This window comes from Chelonoidis abingdonii, chromosome 5, assembly GCF_003597395.2.
Source record: "Chelonoidis abingdonii isolate Lonesome George chromosome 5, CheloAbing_2.0, whole genome shotgun sequence".
Lineage (NCBI taxonomy): Eukaryota > Metazoa > Chordata > Testudines > Testudinidae > Chelonoidis > Chelonoidis abingdonii.
Genome location: NC_133773.1, coordinates 121,886,146 through 121,909,511, shown reverse-complemented (window position 1 = coordinate 121,909,511; position 23,366 = coordinate 121,886,146). Strand labels below are relative to the sequence as shown.

The 23,366-nt window shown below is 42.9% G+C and overlaps 1 protein-coding gene across 1 annotated transcript in view; it reads right to left on the bottom strand.

Moving 5' to 3' along the window:
• SORCS2 (sortilin related VPS10 domain containing receptor 2) overlaps positions 1 to 22,377 on the bottom strand; it is an 844,346-nt gene extending 821,969 nt beyond the window's left edge. The window contains 2 exon segments of the mRNA XM_032789791.2: positions 21,809 to 22,347; positions 22,350 to 22,377. Of these exon segments, the coding sequence (XP_032645682.2) occupies positions 21,809 to 22,347; positions 22,350 to 22,377 (567 nt within the window).
• Positions 22,378 to 23,366: the final 989 nt, after the last annotated feature.

The window sequence follows — 23,366 nt, the reverse complement described above, 5'->3', positions numbered from 1 at the left end:
ACATGCATCTGACGAAGTGGATATTCACCCACGAAAGCTCATGCTCCAAAATGTCTGTTAGTCTATAAGGTGCCACAGGATTGTTTGCTGCTCTTAGGAAGAACCTTAGCTCAGGAAAACCATCAATACCCATACAGGTTACTTTACAAGTAAATTTGATAAACAGACAAAGCCAATACATACTGTATATTTAAAGTGAGAAATCTGAAGAGGAAATACAATGGATTCTAAAATTGTACATGTATTTTTTCATGTTTCCATTTTTTCCTGTACAGAACCTCAGACTTCTGCTTACAATCTGGTAAATAAGTGTTGAACTAGTTGATTTGTACATGTAACTTCAGTTTGTACACACAAGTCTGAGATTTTGTGCATTCTAACACTTTCAATGTGAGAAAACCAAGATCCAGAAAACTGCAGCTTCAATTTTATAGGTCACTTTTCAAAATCCAACCAAATCATTTCATAATGGGATCACTAATCAAAAATTAAGCCTATCACTGATATGCAAAGCTTAAGTAATAAAGGACTGTTTGCTTCTCCCTAAAGTTTGAAAAATCTATTTAAAAAAATCACTGACCAAACCTACATCAGACAGGACTAGCCTCCATGGACCAACCAGATGAAACTTCAGCTAGGCCAGGGATCAGAGACATTTCAGCTTGGAGAACAAACATATAGTTTCACAACTCTCTGATAGGGAAACTCTCCATCATGATGCCTTTAGGGCAATGCTGGTTAGATTAGGTTCCCTTTAGCACATTCTCATACATCTTAAAGACACTGCCTCCGGGCTGCTCTGTGTTTTTTGCTACCCAGATGTGCCTGCCGCCAAATTACCGCCGAAACCACTGGACTGGCGAACCTCCCGCAGAAACGGCGCAGAAGGCAGCCTGACTGCCGCCCTCACAGCAACCAGCAGGCCGCCTCCTGCGACTTGCCACCCCAGGCATGAGCTTTCTGCGCTGGTGCCTGGAGCCACCCCTGCACTGCATTTGATTCTGCAAGGCACTGAAAGGTGCAGCACACCTTCAACTTCCATACACTAAAGCAACTCTCAGGAAACAGTATCTTGCTGGCTCAGGCCAACTCTATGGATACGTTACATACTACTGCTTTAAGTTAGTTACATTTAGTTAACTGAATAAAGCTATCCCAGTTGAATATGCCCTGAAGTTATGTTATAAGACAAGGATTGGCAAACTTTGGCACACAGCCTGCCAGGCCAAGCACCCTGGCAGGCCAGGACAGTTTGTTTACCTGACAGATCTGCAGGTTCGGCTGATCGCAGCTCCCACTGGCTGTGATTCGCTGCTCCAGACTAATGGGGGCTGCGGGAAGCAGAGCGGCAAACCATGGCCAGTGGGAGCTACAATTGGCCAAACCTATAGACGCAGCAGGTAAACAAACCAGTCCGGCCCACCGGGGGATTACTCTGGTGGGCCGCGGGCCAAAGGTTGCCAATCCCTGGTATAAGAAATACTGTCTAGTATGTTTTGGTATTGCCTTTAATCAGTCTTGAACGAAGAGACGTACAAATAAATACAAAGCCATTGTCTTCCATGTCTCTCTTCTTGTAGCATTTAAATTCAGTCGAGCCAAAATTGTTCCAAATTATTTTATGATTCTATGGTTTAGAGTTGAAGATCCTATATTAGTTCCTGATCCTGCAACACTTACAAAGACTTCACCTGAATAAAGACTGCTGGGTTGCCCTTGGACTGATTCATAATTTGTAGGTGTCAAAGCTGAAAAATGTTCTAATTAAACACATTAGCTACTGAAGAATGGACAAACTGATTGTTTAATAATTTGCTCCAGGCTCTTTCCAGGTATCAAAGTTAGGCTGACTGGTCTACAATACCCCACGTCTTCTTAGTTCCCCTTTATAAAGAAAGGTACTAGGTTTCCCTTCTCCAGTCCTAGTGGGACCTCACCTGTCCTCCAGGAGTTCTCACAGACAATCATTAACAGTTCCAGGATTGCTTCAGCTAGTTCCTTAAGTACCCTGAGGATGAATTTCATCAGGCCCTGCCAACGTGAATACATCCAACTTATTTAAATAGTCTTTAACCTGTTCTTTCCCTATTTTGACTTGTGTTCCTTCTGCCTTGTTAATGTTAATTGTGTTAAGTATTTGGTTGCAATTTATCTTTTTAATGAAGGCTGAAGTAAAATAGGCCTTAAACATCTTAGCTTTCTTGATGACAAATTATAAGCTCTTCTTCTCTAGTAAGTAAAGGACCCATACTTTCCTCCTCCTTTCTGTTGCTCCCAATGTTCCTCTAAGAACTATTCTTATGGCCTTTTATGTTCCTTGCTAGGTGTAATGAATTTTGTACCACAGCCTAATTTTGTCCCTAAATGCTTGTGCTATTCTTGTGTACTCTTCATTAGCAATTAGTCCATGCTTCTACTTTTTGTAGGCTGCTTTTTGATTTTCAAGTAATTGAAGAGCTCCTGATGGCCTCCATACTCGCCTCTTACTATTCTTCCTATTCTCCTTCGTATCTGGATAGTTTGCTGCCTTTAATAGTGTCTCTTTGAGAAACTGCCGGTTCTCCTTATTGACTTTTCCCTTCATGTTTCCTCCCTGCAAGACCTTAACTATCAGTTTTCTGAGTTTGTTAAAAAGTCTGCTCTTTTGAAGTCCACTGTCCTCACTCTGCTGCTCTCACTCCTTCCTCTTCTTACAATCAAGAAGGCTATTATTTTTTATCGCTTTCACCCAAATTCCCTTCAACCTTCAGATTCACAACCAATTTCCTCATTACTCAGAATCAAGTCTAAAATGATCATCCCCGATTACGTCCTCCACATTCTGAACATTCTGAAACAATAAATTGTCCCCAATACATTCCAAAAACCTATCAGACATTTTTTGTGTTCTGCCACATTACTTTTACAACAATTATATGGGCAATTAAGGTCCTCTATTGCTTCTAGGTCTTGTGTTCTAGATATTTCTATTATTTGTTCTAGAAATGCATCCATCCACCTCATCCTCCTGATTTGGTAAAGTAATAAAAAACCAGAGACCAAAGCTTACACTAAACTTCTGATTGACCTTGTTTACCTCATATTTAGGAATAATCTAAACAGGTTCATTTTTTCAAGATCAGTTAGGGTTGTCCCTTTTTAAAAGTTTGTCTTTAGTGACAGATTTGTCATCACAACATGGTGACATTTGCCTCATGATATGCTGACAGTATATTACCACATCAACAAGCAAATGTCACCGTGTTGTGACATAACACTGAGGCTAACAGACTTGGTTGTATGGCAATGACGTTGCATGACAACACTGACTCCACCATGAAAACTGGAACTAATGACACCACTGGGATCAATGCAGGAATGATTTTAGGGCAAATATATCAGTTTATTTCTGAATCGACAGCACCAGAAAAGCTCTAGGTAATGTGTGTTCTGATACAATGAGGATAAAAAAAGACATATCAGAATAAGAACAATGTTCTCTTCCAAAGACCATTTAAATGGCCAGGCTAAACAAGACAATATCAAACCCCCTCACTTGACATTTCTAAACCAAGAGATAAGGGAGGAGAGACCAACTTAATCTACTAACTGTGTCCTCTTTAACTTGAAAGACAAGGTGGGTGAACGACTGTCTTTCACTGAACCAATTTCTGTTGGTGAGAGAGACAAGCTTTTGAGCTTATACAGAGCTCTTCTTCAGGTCTCTCTCACTCTTTAACCTGAATGTTTAAGCCATTACTAAGTTCTACAGTCCGTGCATGTAAGTTTTGATGCACTCTTGTTCCTTCATCCAAAAAAGTGAAGGGGAGGAAGAAAAGAACCAGAATGTTCCCACATAGCATCATTATAGTCCATCTATTAACATATTGCCTCAGTCTCCACAACAAAAGTACTTACTAAACTTAGTTTGCATATAACGTTACAGTAAGTACAAAAGAGAAGGAAGTTGCCATACTGAGTGTAGTCAAGAAAATATCCCAGATTTCCCATTAAGTTCAGCATCATAAAGATAACAAGTTAGGGATTTCATTTAATACTTGTTGTGAATGGCAGGATCACTACACTATGATAAACATCCATCATGCTTCAGTGTCACCCTAGATGCATCTTGATTAGCAGACATGAAAGCAGCCCAGCCAATTTGGTATTTCAGTGGTTGTCATAAACAGATAGCTAAGGGTTAATGTTTCTTTTACCTGTAAAGGGTTAACAAAGGGAACCAAACACCTGACCAGAGGACCAATCAGGAAATCGGATTTTTCAAAGTCTTCAGGAGGGAATTTTTTGGGTGTTTGTCCTTTGTCTGATGGTCTCTAGTGCTTTCTCGGCTCGAGAGAGATCTCTCTACTTCAGGCTTTCTATCTCTGTTCCATTATAAGTACGGTATAAGACAATATAGTTTTTATATTGGTTTTGTTATTTTACATGTGTGTGTTTGCTGGATGTTTTTTTAAATTGTATTTTCTTTTTTGAATTAAGGCTGTTTTATTCAGGTTGTTTTCTTTTAAGCCCATGACCCCTGTATATTGTTCACCTTGATACAGAGACCATTTAATGTCTTTTCTTTCTTATTTATTATAAAGCTGTTCTTTTTGAGAACCTGTTGATTTTTTCCGGGGGGGGGGGGCTCAAGGAGATTGCTGTCTGCAGCTCACCAGGGAATTTGTGGGAGGAAGAAGACAGAGGGGGAGGAGAAAATCTTTTGTGTTAGGTTACAAAGCTTGCATTTGCAGCGGACTCTGAGTAGAGGGTGAGAGAACCTGATCTCGCTGGTTTGCATTCAAGGAATTGAGAATAGGGTGATCGTCCCCGGGCCATCAGGGAGGGAACGCCTGGAGGAGTAAAGAGGAGACAAGGTGAGGGGGGTTATTTCCCTTTGTGGTGAGACTCAGGGCATCTGAGTCTTGGGGTCCCCCAGGGAAGGTTTTGGGGAGACCAGAGTGAGCCAAACACTGGAATTTTTGGCTGGTGGCAGCGCTATCAGATCTAAGCTGGTAATTAAGCTTAGAGGAATTTATGCTAGTACCTCAAATTTGAACTCTAAGGTTCAGATTGAGGAATTATACTATGACAGTGGTCTAATCCAAAGCCTACTGAAGTCAATTAAAAGACTCCCATTAGCTGCAGTGGACTCTGGATCAGATCCTGGGAAAGTAAGGCTTTACATGTCTGATCCTGAAAGAACTGAGAACCACAACTCCCTATACCTTTGTGATATTACAGTGCTCTGCATTTCTTAAAATCAGACTGTATAGAGGGAGCCTTCTGCAAAGGGAAAGTGATTAGGATTGTGCTGTCTGGGCCACTTTTCCTCTGCATCAGGTTCAGTGTGCAGAAAGATTGATGCAAAAGGCCATTAACTAATTCCAGTCAGTTTCCTTCTTTATGAAAGGGCTGCAGAGGGAAACTGACCAGGATATTAGTTTCCTTTCAGCTGCCAGCCCTTCTATATGTAATGTGCTATTCTGGTCTATTTCTGCTGATCCTGCAGATATTGAAAAACAAATAGAAAAAAAGAAAGAAAAAAGGTGAAATAAATGCACAGAAAGGAGGCAAGGGGCAAAAAAGGGAGTAAAAACAAGAGTAAACACAGAAGGGGGGGGAATCCATGATTGAGTTAACAGATTCTTTCTACAAAAATGCAATAAAAATGTTAGAAAAAGAGAATGGTGAAGATTTAAAAAAAAGGCAAATGCAGAGAGAGGAATGCAGGACCAATGATGTTATCTGGGTCAGTTCCATGTGTTTCTTGCTCCCCTGTATCTTCCCTCTTCCCAACACTGTGTGAAAGAGTTCCAGGGGCGGCTCCAGGCACCAGCACGCCAAGCGCATGCCTGGGGCGGCAAGCCACAGGGGGCACTCTGCCAGTTGCCGCGAGGGCGGCAGGCAGTTGCCTGCGGATGGTCCACTGGTCCCGCGGCTTTGGCAATCCTCCAGCACGCGTGCCGCCAAATCCGTGGGACTGGGGACCTGCCGCAGGCAAGCTGCCAAAGGCAGCCTGCCTGCCATGTTTGGGGCGGCAAAATACCTAGAGCCGCCCCTGAGGAGTTCACTCACCACAAGTGCTGTCTCTTTGTAGCTGCTCCGGGAATCAACTCTCACCTGGTTTGGCATTCTCTTCCATCAGTTAGTGAAGCTGCGACCCCTCTCTTCACATGTCAGGGTACTCCCTCTTTGTGATTGGGCTCTCTGGCCAGGTCACCATATAGTCCTCCCCTTCCAGGGTAAGGAAGTCTCTCCAGACCAGCTGTCTGGTTGGCATTTCCAGTGCTCCTGTAATACTTCACAATGGCTGGTAAGAGAACACAGACCCATTTTTTACACTGGATTCCAGCCCAGGAATCCTATAGCAAAGAGCCAAGATCTGCACAGTCCTACCCTTTGCTGCTGTTTCCCTGCATTTCTTCCTACTTGGTCCTTTCAGGTGCTCTTTCCCCACAACCCCTCTGGGGTTGGCCCTTCTTCCACAGCTAGAACCCCAGGCTTATTTTCTCTTCTCCTCCCTCTCTGCTCCCAGGGAGTGACTGCAGATTCTCTCTGTGCAGCCTCCTTCTACCGCACACTTCCTGGCTTTATAATCCAACGCACTCCTGCCCAGCTGGGCTTCCATTTTTTTTTTTTCTCCATAGAATATTAGGGTTGGAAGGGACCTAAGGAGGTCATCTAGTCCAACCCCTGCTCAAAGCAGGACCAATCCCCAGACAGACTTTTGCCCCAGATCCCTACATGGCCCTCTCACAGCCCTGGGTTTAGCAGGCCAGTGCTCAAACCACTGAGCTATCCCTCCCCCTAGCTCTCCCACTAGGAGGTGATTGGCTACAAATTGGTCCCTCAGGCCCACACTAACCCCTTCAGGGCCTGGCTGGGGTGCACATCCCATCACACACAGGTTCCTCCTCTTTTTTTCAAATGAGAATTATAGAAGAAACCAAGATTTAGGAGCTAGATCTACAGCTGATGTAATTTAATATCGTTTCATTGAAGTCAATGGCACTAGGCTGATTTATACTAGCTGAGAATTCCCTGGGGCCCAGAGATAGATAGCCCACTAGATTGTCACACAGTAGAATGATTTAATTGCTGCCTTTCTAGCAAAATTTTAAAACTATAGAGGAAGAGCTAGATATCTTTTTAAGAAGATCATGAGACATTCATAAACGAGAAAAGACAAGAAGGTTTTCAAATGACCTTTGCCCCCAGCCTTTCCCAAAACCCTTGGAGACAGGCAATAGTCAGGCCTTTAAAACAAAAACACAACACTACCTGGGCTTCAAGTCACTGCCATGACTCTCCATTTGATGAGAAAGTTGGTGGGATTCTTTGTTTGGTTTTTTAAACATTTCCACCAACAGTTTTTATTGAACCAGCAAACCAAGCCTAATTATGCTACGGAAGCCTTGAGCTAACAAGAAGCAAAGCTTGTGTACATCAAAATAGCTTTCCCACACAGCACAAAGAAAGATCGACTATTTAAAGTCAACCATTCAGACATCAAAGGCATCCATTTCTTAATTATTTAGAAAGGGCCAGACATTTGAATAACGTCAGGTAAACTTTCATAAATAAAAGATGAGAACTTACTTGCAGTTAAGAGCATCTACCACTCATGTACGAAGAGACTAATGCCTTAAATTCAAGATTAATCCTCAAGCAGACAAGACTGCCCATTTAACTAGCATTAATCCAACTTCAAATAACTAGAGAAAACATTCAGGACATGTATCCTGTCTTTCCAATGAATGAATTATTGAAATATTGCTAAAAAAAATGCTTCAATACACAACAGCAAAAAGACATCAAGATGACAGTTTTTCATGTATGTTTCACCCCCTGAAATAACAGTCTCTAACCCAAGCGACAATACACGTATCTCACTATGTCGGAACCTGCTACTAGATTTTAAGAGCAAATGAAGACAATAAATTATTTTAACAATGGCACACAGCAGGGCGTGGCAATGCTTTTTAATGTCACCATAACCCTCATAGGTCTTATTTGCTATTTTTAAGAGACTCTGCCAGAAATAAGATACCACTTAAATCAAACTATTTAGGGATCATTTTCAAGATTCTAAGCTCTGGCTACAATGTCTAATATTTCTACTGCTTAGAATATTCAGAAGCCAAAGCTCAAATCTGAACCCCTTTCAATTTGGAACACGAGGGGTGTCATTCTGTCTGCAGTGTGAGTGCCAACCTCAGGGCAGACTGTCAAAAAGCAGGGCAGTCACCCCAAACTGGTGATATGTTCTATAATTAGATTTCATCAACCCAGTAACAAATGTGAACTCCTGATATAACGTAACAGTCTTACCATGGAGTCAGAAAGTCCCCTTGGGCATTTCAGTCTATCTTGCTGGACTTAGTGATAAATGACCACTCATACCAAAGATCACAAAATATTCAGGTTGCTCCCAATCCCAAGAAACCAGTCACTTACCCCGGGGGTCAATTTGTACCTTAGATCTCACATCAAAGACAATCCTGTACTAACTAACTGAAGGTTTATTAGCAGGTTAAAGCAGGCAAAATATACACAAGTTACAGTCTACGGTTCTGAAAGGTGACAGAGTTATAGGAATCTGTCAGCACTGAATGTCTTTTAGGGCAGTGGTTCTCAACCAGCAGTCCGGGCCCCCCCGGGGAGGGGGGGACTGCGAGCAGGTTTCAGGGGGTCTGCCAAGAAGGACTGGCATTAGATTTGCTGGGGCCCAGGGCAGAAAGCCGAAACCCCACCACCTGGGGCTGAAGCCCGGGGCTACAAGCCCCGCCACCCGGAGCTGAAGTTTGAGCGACTTAGCTTTGCAGGGCCCTGGGAAATTGCCCTGATTGCTACCCTCTAATGCTGGCCCTGGCTTTTATATGCAGATAAACAGTTGTCGTGGCACAGGTGGGCTGTGGAGATTTTATAGCATGTTGTAGCTGCCTCAAAAAGAAAAAGGTTGAGAACCCCTATTTTAGGGCTAAACCAGGTTGACCCTGGGGTCCTCTGCTTTTGTTTCCTAGCTCTAGCCCTGAGAGAGTCCAAACAGCAAAATGTCCATTCCAAGCCTACATTTCTATGATTGAGTCATATGAATTATGAGTATCCACTAGTATCTGAACTAAATTCAGGTAACAAAATCCATAGTGATATCTGGGATTATAGCAAAATGCACAGTTCCCCCCAGAGCCTCAATTGTGCATTAAACATAATATTTAAGAGTTTTCATTAAACTGGGGTGAATGAGGTTGGATGACTCTGTGGCACAGATACCACAGTGTGTGAGGGTGGGGGTGGGGGATATATAAATACTTAGATTAGGGTGGTACAGACAGAGAGATAGATTACACAGCTGGATGACTGATAATGGGATATGGAGCTTTTCATCTGAAAAGTGATCAATCAAATCCACTCAGGGAGGTGATGACTGAAAGCTGTTACCCTCCATGGTAAGGATGTCAAACATCCGACCCACAGGCCAGATTCAAACCACAGGATATGTTTATGTAGATTGTACTGAATCCCATCTTTCAATTTTTAAAAAAAAGTTTCTAGATCCTTGTGGCTTCAGAGGCAATCTTCCAAATGGGAGCCTCACGGAGCCAAGGCAGTGATGTCTTCTATCTGAGTCTACAGACAGCGTGAAACAAGGACTAAGAGGTCTGAGCATAACTCCAGTTGCTCCACTACTGTCTGCTTCCTTGCCAGGCAGTGGGAGCTCCAAAGAGAGCAGGATCAGATCTCAAGTCGCTTTGCCAGTGCTGACTCCCCTCCCCTACACAACCACTCAGAGCAACCCAGGAGAGGAGAAGGAGAGAAGCTCAGAACTAACTGCCAGTTATGACTATAGAAGAAAATGCCCCAAATATCAGGACTGTCCCTATAAAACAGGGACAGCTGGTCACCCTAGACTGCAGGAATACAGCTCCCTCTTTGAATCCATTGTACCTCCTGAAGATGAGGGATTCCCAACTAGAACTTGTGGGTGGTTTTTGCTCCCTTTATGCTGCCTGAGCCAGAAAGAGGGGGCAGAACAGGGCAGAGAATCTGCCTCAACCTGTTTCTTGTAGCCCCTTGACTGGGTTGAAATCATGTATTTGGCCTGCAGGCTCGAAAAGTGGGGCACCACTATTTTAGAGGGACTTCCAGAGCCCTACAAAAGTTTACCAGTTTCTCCAAAATAAGAGGGGCAACTTCGATAAACTCCCAACCTCTCTGCTGGGCAGTCCAGCCCAGGTGACAGGATTCCATCTGAGCACTCACACACAGCTGCCTGCTTTATTCTAACCACAAGGGATACAGAAATATACAAGAATCCTGATCAGGTGTTTCTCATTTAGTAATACTCCTGCTGTTCACAGATTGAGAAGACAGAGGATGAGAGAAGTGATGTACACATGCAGATCCACAAACCAAAGAACAGCTGCCAGGTCTAATTTTAGGTTTCCAACCCTTGAAAGTGTCTTTTAAAGTAGTCAGAAAGATGGAAAATTCAGGCTGCAAGCAGTCAGTATCTGGGATATAGGTGAATCCAAGGCACCATGTACATCCACAAAAGAATAAATACAGATATTCAGAACACTTCTTGTCTACCACTGAGGGCCAACGCTAATATTTAATGAACACTGCTCATTAGTTTTGTGTGAGAGACCCACAAACAACTCTGATCCTGCAAAAGGAACAACTGATAAGCACAATCCCAGGGAGCCAGATACTGAAGAATATCTTATAAAGCTAGACACCTAGAAGATCTAGTGACAGCCAACAATCCCCTGGTGCAATCCTGTTTGCAATAAAGAAACAAATACTTCTTCAAAACTGGTCACGTTGAACAAGGTGAAACACCACCCCAAGCTGAAATTGCAGTTTCAGTATATTCCTGCTAACCCTTTAACTTCACTCCCTCGAGCATCTGCCTTTCAGGAATGATGGTTGTTGGAGCAAGTGTGGGTATGCATTAATCATAAACAGGCTATTCTCCAGTAGCCGAGAAAATCAACTCCTTCTTAATGAGAGAGTCTAGGGAGATGGAAGTTTCACATAGCCAGAGCTGAAGGGTGGGACAGCTCAATTCTCAGTCATCACCACCATAATTTATTTGTATTACAGTAGCATCTAGAGCCCTAGTCGAGGATCAGGGCCCCATCATACTAGCACTTGTACTAACAGAAAAAGACAATCCCTTTCCACAGCTCTTACGTTCTGGGGAGGGAGGACAATAACAACAACAACAGCATGTTTTTGCATGGACTAGTGCTGCACACAATGTAGCTTGCCACCTGCCTAGCCTACACACATTAGCCCAAGGATGATACAAAACATGCACACTGTCCCCCCACTGGGGACAGGGACACCCATCTGCTTTCCAGTAACTGGGACTGGACTTCTACAGCATTGTCCATAGAGCTGGGAGGACAATGGTTTTCACATCCAGCAAAAATTTAAGATTTTTTTTAAAAAAAAACCTTCTCGTTCCAAATTAGGACAAAAAGTAAAAAAAAAAAAAAACTCAAAAAATTTGGGAGCTGGAAATACATTTTTTTTTATTGAGGTCAATTGAAATATTTTGATAATTTTGACTCAACTTTTTGAAGTTTAAATTTAGTAGATACTGAAGCAGTCATTTTGACTCAAAAAAGGAACTTTTCATTTTGAAAATGTCAAAACATCCCTGGTTTGATAATTTTGAAACTTGTTTTCCAAAAATTTTTCAAATTGGGAATTTTGTTGAAATTTTGCAAACTGTTGTCAGTTTGATGAATTGACATTTTTGAGCCAAAAAACACTCAAACAGTACATTGAAAAACTCCTGCCCGGCTCCAATTGTCCAATTGTCCATTTGGCACATGCTTAAAAAGGAAGACATAAGAGACACAGATCTCAGGGAAATGGACAGGGACATGTATAAACTGTTAATTTATTGATTCCATCTAAAAGAACAAAATATTAACAAACAATGTCATTTTAAACAATGCATAAAAATGAGCTTTAACCCTTTGGAATTTAAGTACTGGCCAAATTTATCAAAGTACTTTTAAATTCTCATTATGAAAAAAAAATGAATCACAGTTTACTAACAATGACTTTTCTACAGTTTTATTTTTGGAGGACCCGAGGTAATGAAGAAAGAGAAACTGGAGGAAATTCAGAAAAGATCTAGTCTCTCTCTGTCTGTGTTTATAATAAGGCATCAGTCACCATGGTACCTAGGTGCCATGATTAGAGAGCTGGCAAGTCTATTTTAAGAAGGAAGATTTAAGTTAGTTTTACTTAATGAAACAATGACTAAAGGGAAAACATGATTACTTTTAGAAGAATCTGAAGGATATGAAGACTAAGAAGGAAGTAAAATTATTCCAGGTGGTGTAATGGAGTAACTAGGAATAATGAGACAAAAAGAAAAATCTGCCTATAGATGTGACAGAAGCCCAGTCACTTAAGGTATCGACTGAACTAAGCACTACAAGATCCACTCACGGGAATAAGCACCCATTAGTAGCAGGGTAGACTAAATGAACCTCATAGAATTTTTCCATCTCTGATTTCTAGGATTCTGCCATTTTAGTGCATTATGAAGTAGCTGCAAGAAAGCTAAAAATGGCCAAGGCTATAGGAAATCTAATCTATTTTAGGTACATATATGGCTCCCACTACTATAGTATCTGAGCACCTCACAATCTTTAATGCATTTATTGATCCTTGCTAGAATCCCAGGAGGTAGGAAAGTACCATTATCCCCATTTTACTGGCTCTCCCAAGGTCACACAGGTAGCCTGTAGTGAAGCAGGGAATTGAACTGAGTCTCAGGCTGTCCTAAACACTGGACCATACTTCTTACTCCTTCTTAATGTCCTTCAGAATTCTGATTAACTTTCACCAGGTGAACTTGCAGTCAATGGCCCCAATCCTTAATACTGTTAAACAGATGAAGAACTTCGCTCATGTGAGTGCTTATGTTGAAGTCACTGGAGCTACAGCTGTTAGTACCATTACAGTGTGCTTAAGCGTCTGCGCAATCATGGCCAAAGTCTTTCCACTGCCCTCCATGCACTGCTGAATCAGTCAAAGATACACACTACTGCCAAAAACAGTATAGCATATATGTAAAATATTGTTTCTAGCTACGGCTATTATTAAAATTTGTATAGACATTATCACAATACATCATTCTAATAATAAACTCATCAGTAACAAATGTATCTATTTAGGAAAACTTTTTCAAATGAGTTTGCAACATGTGTCAACGTGTTTCCATATCGACGTGTAAAAGAGGGATCTCTTTGTGCAAATGCTAGGTGTACCATACACAATCTCTATGCACCAATGCCTACTGCACATGAAAGTCTCATTTCTTCTACCCAGTGGGTCTATGAAGTATTAAATTGTAGATTGCAAGATTGCTCTTTGGGGCAAAAAGCATCTTTCTGTCTATATTTGCACAGTGCCTAGCACAATGGAGTCTTGTTCCATGACTGAAGCGCCTAGGTGCTACCCAATGCAAATAAAAGAATAAGAACTGAGGAACCAGTTGGATCACTTAACAGTTCATTCTAGACATTTCGGTTATTTAAAGGTGTCAATTTTTTATAAAGAAGGTTCCGATATGTTATGGTGTCAGCCAGACTCCACTGAAACACGCTTCCAACTTGTTTTTTGTTTGTAGAAATTAAGTTTTATTTGCAGTTGCAACAAGGACTCTACTTATGTTATATGACATATTCTTTCTTTACATTAATGCTAATCTAATTGGCCTTAATTGACAGAGTGATAGACACACTATTTGGGAATACATTAGAGGCGCAGACCTCTAATGGTACAAAGTTTTCCTTGGTTTGAAGAAGTGTCACTTCCTATCTCCTGGCCTCCCCAATATGAATATGTCCAGTGAACACAGATACACTGAAAGTGCCTATTCAGAAGGGACAGACCCTGTTCTTCAGTAAAATAATCATCATTTTTCCTACTTCTTCCTTCCAAAAGATTCTCCTACTCACTGAATATCAGTAGCGTTAAAAGTTTTCTCATTTCTCTCCCCAAACGTCTCTATTTATAGGTGTCTAATATTGTCAAGTCTGTGAAGGGTAGTGTCTGAAATTTCCACTTCAGGATATATTCCTGATGCCAAAAGCCTAGACACTCTCTAATGAGATATTATAAATCCCCGTTTGGTTTATCCATGCACACACTGTGTGTCTGCGGTATTAGAGATTGTCATAAACAGATAGCTAAGGGTTAATGTCTCTTTCACCTGTAAAGGGTTAACAAACAGGGAACTAAACACCTGACCAGAGGACCAATCAGAATACAAGATACTTTCAACCCTGTATGGAGGGAAGTTTTGGGTGTGGTCCTTTGTTCTGTGTGTGTGTCTTTTCTCGGGGGTATGAGAGGGACTAGACATTACTACAGGCTCTCTAAAGTTCTGTTCAAATAGTAAGTAGAACAGGCAATTTAGGCTTTTTAAATTGTTGTTTCTCTATTTGCACATTGTGATCTGGCTGGTTAACTTTTATATGTGTAGTTGCTGGTAATATTTTGATTGGTACTGGTACTGGAGGAAGGGTCTTCCCTTGTCTGTAAACTATAGGACCCTGTAATATTACATCTTGAAGTACAGAGATAATTCTTTACTTTTTCTTTCTTTTTATTAAGAAGATTTCTTAAGAGAACCTGATTGATCTTTCCTTGTTTCCCATTGTTTATCCCAGGAGAGTGGTGTAAACACCAGGACTGGTAGGGGAGGAGGGAAGGGGAGAGAGGAGCTAATTTCTCTCTGTGCCAGGAATACTGTCTCTCTCAGGGAAGTCAGGGGGGGGAGGGGAATGGTTTATTTCCCTTGTTTTAAGAATCCAAGGGATTTTGGTTCTTGCGGTCCCAGGGAAGGTGGGGAGGTCAGAGTGCCCAAAACATCTATATTTTTGGGTGGTGGCAGGCTATCAGATCTAAGCTGGTAATTAAGCTTAGAGGTTTCATGCAGGTACCCAAATTTTGGACACTAAGGTTCAGATTTGGGAAATATACCTTATGACAGAGATATTACTGTTTTGTACATTATGTCTTTATTATTAGTTGCTACATTTCTTTTGCCTCCATTTTCATTTCCCCCTACTTTCCTCCAAACACCTTGCCTCTGGCCATAGCAGTAGGAAGGGACTTCTTTACATTCTGCTCCTCTCCTTGATGAATCAGGTTACTCTGAAATCTAATATACCCTTCACAAACACACACACAAAAGGGTTGGCGCACACATTTAATGATGAACTTATGGGTCAATTTCAGGAGTCTGCTTGAGAGGTGCTGGGGCTGGGTGGGTTGTCAGTGTCCACAGAGGTGCTGCCCCCCTACCTTCACTTGATAGAATTGTTCAGATACAGAGAAATTACAAAAGAAAAAAAATGGTAAAATGGAGGGGGAAAAAATACAAACTACAAAGTTTATGTTTTGTTTTATCATTAGATTAAACTCGGAATATAATTCAGCCAGTTAAGAAATCACTGAGAAGGTCAGTGCTTTTGGTGTAAGATTCTGCAAGTCCCTTCAGAATAACTTTGTTTTTATTTTCACCAACACCTCAAAGAATCTTTAAAAAAAAAAATCTTCCCTGTGGGGAACTTGCCTTGGAGTCTGCAATACATCTGTCATTTATTAAGTCCAGGAAGTTAGGATTTTTGACTATGTTCTCTTTTTTGTCCCATAAGTAGTAATCTGGCCCTCTTGATAAAGAGAACCAAAAATCACCAAGATGAAGTGCTGTTTAGTTTGGATAAATAGTTACATTCACAGTTACAGATATTGCTACAGGAATATTGAAGTCAATCTTCTTTATGGATTCCAACAGTGCAATTTATTGCAAATTGAACAAAACAGAAAACCAATTAAATAAAATATCTGCCAAAAGAATACATTTAGTGGTCACTGGATTGTATAAATCATATGTGGTGAAACTGCATCGCAAAAAGTAACATTTTTAAATTAAGCAAAATACTTGTTTATCAAACAATGATAACTGGATTAACTGGGCTGTTAAAGCAGATAAATTTCTATGTATAGTAACTACTGTATATATACACAGCAGATCTTTCTTTCTTTGATAAACTACTGAATACTGGATCTTTTTAAAGGTATATAAAAGCATTTACTGTATCCCTGTACTACACATTTATGAGGGCTACATAGGACCAAGACACCAACCTACTGGGCAAATGAGTGACTGCACAGACTTAATATTGTCAAGCAAACAAAAAAGGAAGTACAGACACTGTGAAACTGAAGACTTAAGAACTAGTTGGCTGAAGTCCTGTTCACAACACTTTAGCAGTCTGCACAGAGCATCCAATGACTCAAGATCAAATCTGAATATGAGATTCATTCTTCAAGTATTTCTCTTAATTTTGATTTTTTTTAAAACACAAGTGAACACTAAGGTCAAATAGATATTTCCTATGGGAGTCAGTAAGAGTCCAATACTGTGAAGAAACTGTTTACTTTGTAATCACAGAACACTGAATGGCTTTAAGTTCTCTACTTCTAAAGAATAATTGTTTGTTTAAAGCTTTTTCACTAATAAATTATATTCCCCTAAACTGGATACGAATACTGTATCCCTAGTAAACTTTCAAAGCTGCATATTAAATTTAGCACAGCATAAAGATGATTTGTACAGATGGCAAACTGTAAATATTGTGAAATACACCCTGATAGAAAAAGTATTGTTACTTTATCAGATAAGTGACTACCAATCAATAACTCTTGTGGATGTTAATGGCACATTGTGCAACCCAGCAGTCAAGCCTCCAGTTTATGATTTTTTAGGACAGGTTAGTAACTTAGTTCCACTTGCAAGAACTTTTGATTGGAAGTAGAAGTGCAAGTCAGATCTTGCACTTTCAAAGCAACAGGGGAAGGGGAAGTGCAAACATTGACTGTAGGAATGAACTAACCAGCTAAGCAATTAACATTAAAAGTACCAGCTTTGCAAGGCTTGCATCCCCAACAATGTTTTTGATTAGACAGACTACTGTCAGAAAAGGTCAGGAACAAGCTTGCTGTTTATGGAATTTATAAATAATTAATTCTTCAGAATACAAAACAAAGTAATGAGGACACAAAACAGGAAGCAATTTACACAGCTCCCTATATTAACAGAACGAGGAAGTGTTCAGTGATCTTCCTAGCTATTCAAACTCCCTTTACAACCATTCCAAGTCTATACACCCCTCTGCTATCAAACCTAACATTTCCTTAATTCTGAAAAATAACTACACTAAGAACGGACAACAGAAGTACACAGCAGAGTTCTAAAGCAAAGAAAAGAGGGGGTAAAGGATACATTTAATTTATGGCCTCCTCATGCAACTACAAATTAAGCACTTCCTTTGAAGCACAGTAGGATTTACAGGATGATCACAGAGCTTTTTAAATTTATTTACATCAAGCAGTCTAAGCCCTTTCCAGGTTTGTTTATTTGTCCTTGATCCACACGAGTGTTCCACGGCAGCGCATTCAATGAACTACTCATGCAGGTGAACAACATTCTGAGAAACAGCTGCCCACTCACCATTTATGATTATCTGTCTCTCTGTCACGGAGCTCAAGGGAATAATCCTACTGTGTGTTTCTCCTTTATTTATTTTACAAGGTAAGGTGTTTAACAGGATATGATTGTCTAAAGCTCATTGCTGTCAAATTTTCAACCACCGGTCCTGTAAAGTGCGAGAGAACTAGTTTAGTGCCTGAGCCTACAAAGCGCTGAGTGCCTCCAAACAGTTCCCACCATCCTCAGACATAGGTACAGGAATAAAGGGTGCAGGGAGTGCTGCCACACCCTCTTGCTTGAAGTATTAATAACAAGGTCTCCGCCTTCAGCACCCCTTGTATAAAAATTGTTCTGGCACCATTGTCCTCAGGTTACGTCCACATTGCAGCTGAGAGGTGTGATTCCCAGTGCAGGTAGGCAGACCCACACAAGCTCTGCTGGAACTAGCATGCTAAAAACAGCAGCATGGGTGGCAGCTCATGCTAGCCACCCGAATCCAAGCCTGCCTCACCCTCTGCATCCGAGTTTGGGTGGCTAGCCCAAGCCACCACCTGTGCCGCAACCTCCACACTGCTATTTTTATGGTAGTAATTCAAGTAAAGCTAGCATGAGTCTATGTGAACTGAAAAATGACACTTCACAGCTGCAGTGTAGACGTACCCTCAGTGGCATCTGAAAGTGCTCAACATCTAACAAGGAGGCACTCAAGGCTTCATCTAAAGTCCATTGTTACCAATGGGAATCTTTCCACTGATTTCAGTGGGCTTTGGATCAGGCCTTCAGTAGCTTCTGGCTCCATCCTTCCCTACTGAGATCGAGGGGAGTTATGACATTATTACAATAGTGAAGGATAAGGCACAAGGTTGGTAACCATTTCTATTAATTTCTTCACTTAGATTATTGTTCCTTGCTCCAAATACTTACCAGAAGTTAATCAAAAGCTCCTCCTGCTTTCTAACATGGATATAGAGCCTGAACCAGAGCCCAGTGAAGTCTCCCACAGACTTCAGTGGATTGTAAATCAGGTCCTTGGTTAAATTCAACAGGGTTTTTTGTTGCCTGAGGTATTTAAACTCACAACAGAGTGAAGAACAGTGACATTTGCTTCTATCATTTTCATCTCATCCTTACTGCATGAACTTGACACAGTTCTTCTACTTTTCTCAGACAGACTAGTTCTGTACCTTCTTTGCAATCCTCGGATCATTTTTTGTAGCAGCTTTTGGTTCCTCATTATTTTATCAACTCATATTCTACAACAAAACCAACCAAACGTTAGCAGACAAGTCTAATGAATCAGGGGGATGAAAATTCCTGCCACCTACCTATTTTTTAAAAGCATGCTAAGCAAAGGAACTAGGTGCTCAGGTGTCTGCTAATGGGATATAGAGCCTTTCACCTCCAGGTCATTGGTCCAGCCCACTGTGGGACAGTTCAGCCGATAGCGGACATGCTGAACGGCATGATTTTAAAATAGCACAGCACAACTAAACATTTTTGTCACTGAATTAGTAAATACAGTAGAGAACATCTATTTGCGCTAATGATGTGGAGTCCTGCAACACATTAATAAATGTAGTAAACTAATAAGTGCACAAACAATAAAAGAATAAGATAATGCATCAACTGTATTCCATTCTGACAGTGTAATGTATTTTTGCTACTGAGGAAACTACTTCATCGTATACTCGTACAGACATTGTAGAATATCGTGAAAAAATAATGAAATCTTAGCAATACAAGCTAACACTGCAGCATCTGCTATTAAATCTTTGCAGGGAGATGGGGAGAGACCACTAGTTTTAAGTGCGGATTATAGTGTGTGGATTAGCAAGGTATTTGTTTTAGAACACAGAGTACTTTGCATGAAAGCTCTTAAATTTTTTGTATCTAAAAATCTGAACTTGAGCCAACTTTTTTAATAGTGATCTCTTCAAGAAAGAAATATAGCCCTAACAGCCTGCAAGCACTGCCCATGAAAAGAAATGGCATTATTCTGAAAGCAGAAATAGGGAAAGGACGAATCTAGAGAAATAGATGTTGCTGATAATTTGCAATACTTTCTATGAAAAGAAAATGGCTATCAGTGCACACTTCCCTCCTAAGTAAATCAGAAACTGGGTGTCAAGCTTTGTGATGCTGTCTCTAGCTCTGACACATGAAAATACCAGATTATATAATAAGCATTAACATAAGCAGCCAGCCTGCTCACTGGACAGCTCTTGTTCTTGTGTGACCCACTAGCAGAGCTGGCACAAAGTGGATTTGACAACCCAAAGGGGAAGATGTTAATCCATACATTTATGGAAAATGCAACACATGCTCTCTGAACTGTGTCAAGTTTAAACAAACACTGTGCACAATTTGCAAAGCTCAGGTTCAAACAAAGGCCACGATCTCAGCTGATCTACAATAAAATAAAGCTGAGATTTTCCAGAAATACTAAAATCTTGAGGAGAAAATCGTTCTAGATTTTTCATAACAAGATTTCACTGCCTATGTGGTTATACAGATATTACACAATGCCTGGTGCTGTGTAATATTTACCTACGTTACACAGTGTTATGAAATAATGTCTTAGTGCAGGATAAATTCAGAAGCAGCAAATCCCAGAAACCATCTCTACAAATATATACCCATTATCTGTGGATATAAAGGAAATAAAGACAAGGTTGAATATCAGTTAAAAACAGATAATGGGCTAAATCAATGGAATTACCCCAGCAGAGAAGTTGGCCTCGTATAATTAGTTAATTTAAATATTACAAAGTCACACACTGCTTTAACTCTGACAAAGTTCTGAAACTTGGTGTACATACAAAAAAGCATCAGTGTCAGCAAGATATTTGTATAAAACTTCAAACAGTACATAAGAAGCCAGCTTGTTAAAAGATTCAAAAAGGGGCAAGTATAATGGATATATTAAAATCAAGTTTCACCATTCGTTTACACCATAGGACAGAATGGGTCCCCTAGGTTTCTGAGCTGAGAGATCAAGACACCTGACTCCATAAACTCTACCCATTTCGACCAAATCAAACAGCGGAGCCTTCATTTGTGTGCTACTTGCACAGGTGAGACCAGACCAGGGTCAGCTGCTGCACTGAGCGATAGAGCTCAGTTTTGAGCGGCGAGAGGGGAGGCTTTGGGGTTGACCAAAAATAAAGTGTAACTTTGAAATGAAACAGAATAACAGGGGTGAGGGTCATGGTGAGGCTGGAAAGCTGAGTGGGTGCGTACGCGCTAGATCGAAGTGTTCAAGCTGGAGCATCCCCACCACTCGTGCCCTTTCCCCTGCGCGTTAGCAGACCCAGGAATGAAGCTCAAATTGAGACCAATGACCCGGCGCTACTGCGCCTCTTCCGACTCCATTTAGCCGCGTGAGAACAATTTACAACCAAGTGCCTCAGCTGAGTTTTTTTACCCTCTCGGGCCTTTTAGCAAACGCCTCTCCCACAGGCCAGGGATTAGAAGCAGGCGATTGAGCTGAGGTGAATCGATTGAGCCTCGACACTTTTATGAAAGGCTGAGGGGGAGGGGGAAGATAATGCTCTGGCCGCAGCTCTCTCCCTCTGCGTCTCCTCCCCGACCACAGTGGGTGGGTGTGACCGGCCACCAGGCGTCTCCTGGAGCTGCCGACAGCCGCCCGAGGATAAGAGACAGAAACAACTTTCCATCCCTCGGGCCCGATCCTCCCCACAAGTCACCCCCAACCTGCCCCTTCGCCCCAGCGGCCAATGCAGCCCGAGCAGCGTCGCGGGCCAGAGGAGGCAACCGGAGCCCGGGAGACCTGTTCCAGGTGCAGTCCCACCCCAAAACCCCTCTCTCCATGTACGTGCGGAATACATGCTGCAAACTTTCCAAACTTCCCGGGGAAGTCGCGCAACCGGGATAGGACTTGCTGCTGCCCCCGGTCTGGTCTCTCTTCCTCCCGCCCCCCTACATCACGGCGACCCCCTTGCCTCCCCGGCCAGAGTATCGGCGTGACCAAGGAGGAGGCGACAAGTTTCCGCCGGGGACCTGCCTGAGGCACAGCCGGGGATGCACTTGTCACCAGCCGCGCACGCAAGGGCTGCGTTGCTGCGCCGACTCCAGAGCGCCAGACCCCCCGGCAAGGCTCCCCTGGGCAGCCGGGTAGGGAAGGGAACAGCTACCGTAATACAGCGCGGAGGGCTGGGGCCATCTAGTTACAGCGCAGGGGCGGCAGCTGCTGGGCTCTCCGCTAGGGGGTGCGATGCCTTCCGCCCCCCCGGGCTGGATGGCTTTGCCTGGGGAGGGGCCCCTACTTACACTGCTGTTCTCGCCCGTCCAGTGCACCATCGCCTGGTTGTGCGACGCGTCCCCTTTGAGCACGAAGGAGGTGCTGATCAGAGAGACCTGCTCCCTGGCCGGGCGGGAGGAGGTGGAGGATGCTCTCCTGGAGCGACTCTCCGCAGCAGCCCCCACGCCTTCGCCAGCGCGCCCCAGCGCCCCAGCTTCCTCCCGGCCGCCGCCTCCGCCGTGGAACAGCACCTCCCGCGGGTTCCTTCTTGTCCGGGTCACCCAGCTGGGGCTCTGGCCGCCCAACTGCTCCGAGGAGCGCGCAGCCCAGCAGGCACCGAGGAGGAGCAGCAGCAGCAGCGCCAGGCTAAGGGCTGTCCTGGAGAGGGTCCCTGTTAGAGACACGGGTGGCCCCCTTTGCGCCATGCTCGCCTTCGGATGTGCTAGTGACAGGCTGGGATGTGAATGTGAGATAGATACACAGCCTCCGGGGGGGGAGGGAGGGAGGGGAGGAAGGCAGGGTTTGTAACCAAAGCGAGGGTTTACACTGGAAACAACGTGCTCGGGACTCTCTCCCAGCCAAGGAGAGGCGCCGCCATCTGCTGGCTCCTCTCTGAAGCCCAAGGCGCAGGCAACCTCTGAGCCCAGCAGAGCCGCACATCATGTACTGGGAAGGCTGGGGCCCACCCACCCGTGGACTCCCTGTGCGATTATTTGTGGCCCTGGCGTGGGGGCCGCTCCCTGCAGCAAATAATGGACATCAGGATGACGGGAGCAGCGCTGCTGGCTGTTACATCCTGCCTTGCAAAATCTAAACTCCTGCAGTTCTTGAATGTTCTTTGTGTGTGAATGCCCACCAGAAGTGAACAGAACTACTCCACGCTGTCACAAGTTACTCCATCTTCTGGGCTTCAAAGTGTGTCTAGGTCACAGGAACTGTCCTTCTCCTGTGACTTGTGCTCAGCCTTGTACAGAATAAGTGCTTGATAAATAATGTTGTGGGTTTGTATATGATTACATGCACACAAGACACATTAAAAGAGCATTAAGGTTGCAAAGTCAAAAACTCAAAAACATTAGGAATTGCCAGAATTAAGATTGTCTGTGCAACCTCAATTCCACCCCATTGTGTAAATGCATATGATAAAAATACTTTAATTCAGCAGTTCTCAAACTGTGGATCAGGACCCCAATGTGGGTCACGACTCTCTTTTAATGAGGTTGCCAGGGCTGGCATTAGACTTCCTGGTGCCCAGGACTGAAGGCAGAGCCCAAGCCCCACTACCCGGGGCCCAAGCCCGAGGGCTTCAACCCTGGGCATGGGACTCAGGCTTTGGCTTCAGCCCTGGGCGGCGGGGCTCGGATTACAGGCCCCCACCCAGGGCTGAAGGCTTTTGGTTTTGACCCCACTGACCCGGGAGGCAGGGCTCAGGTGGACTCAGGTTTTGGTCCTCTCTCCTGCGGTTGTGTAGTAATTTTTGGTTGTCAGAAGAGGGGGGGAGGCGCAAGGTGTTTGAAGAACCGCTGCTTTAATTACATGCCATATCTTTTTCCATAGGACCCCCTACTCATTCAGTACACTGCACAA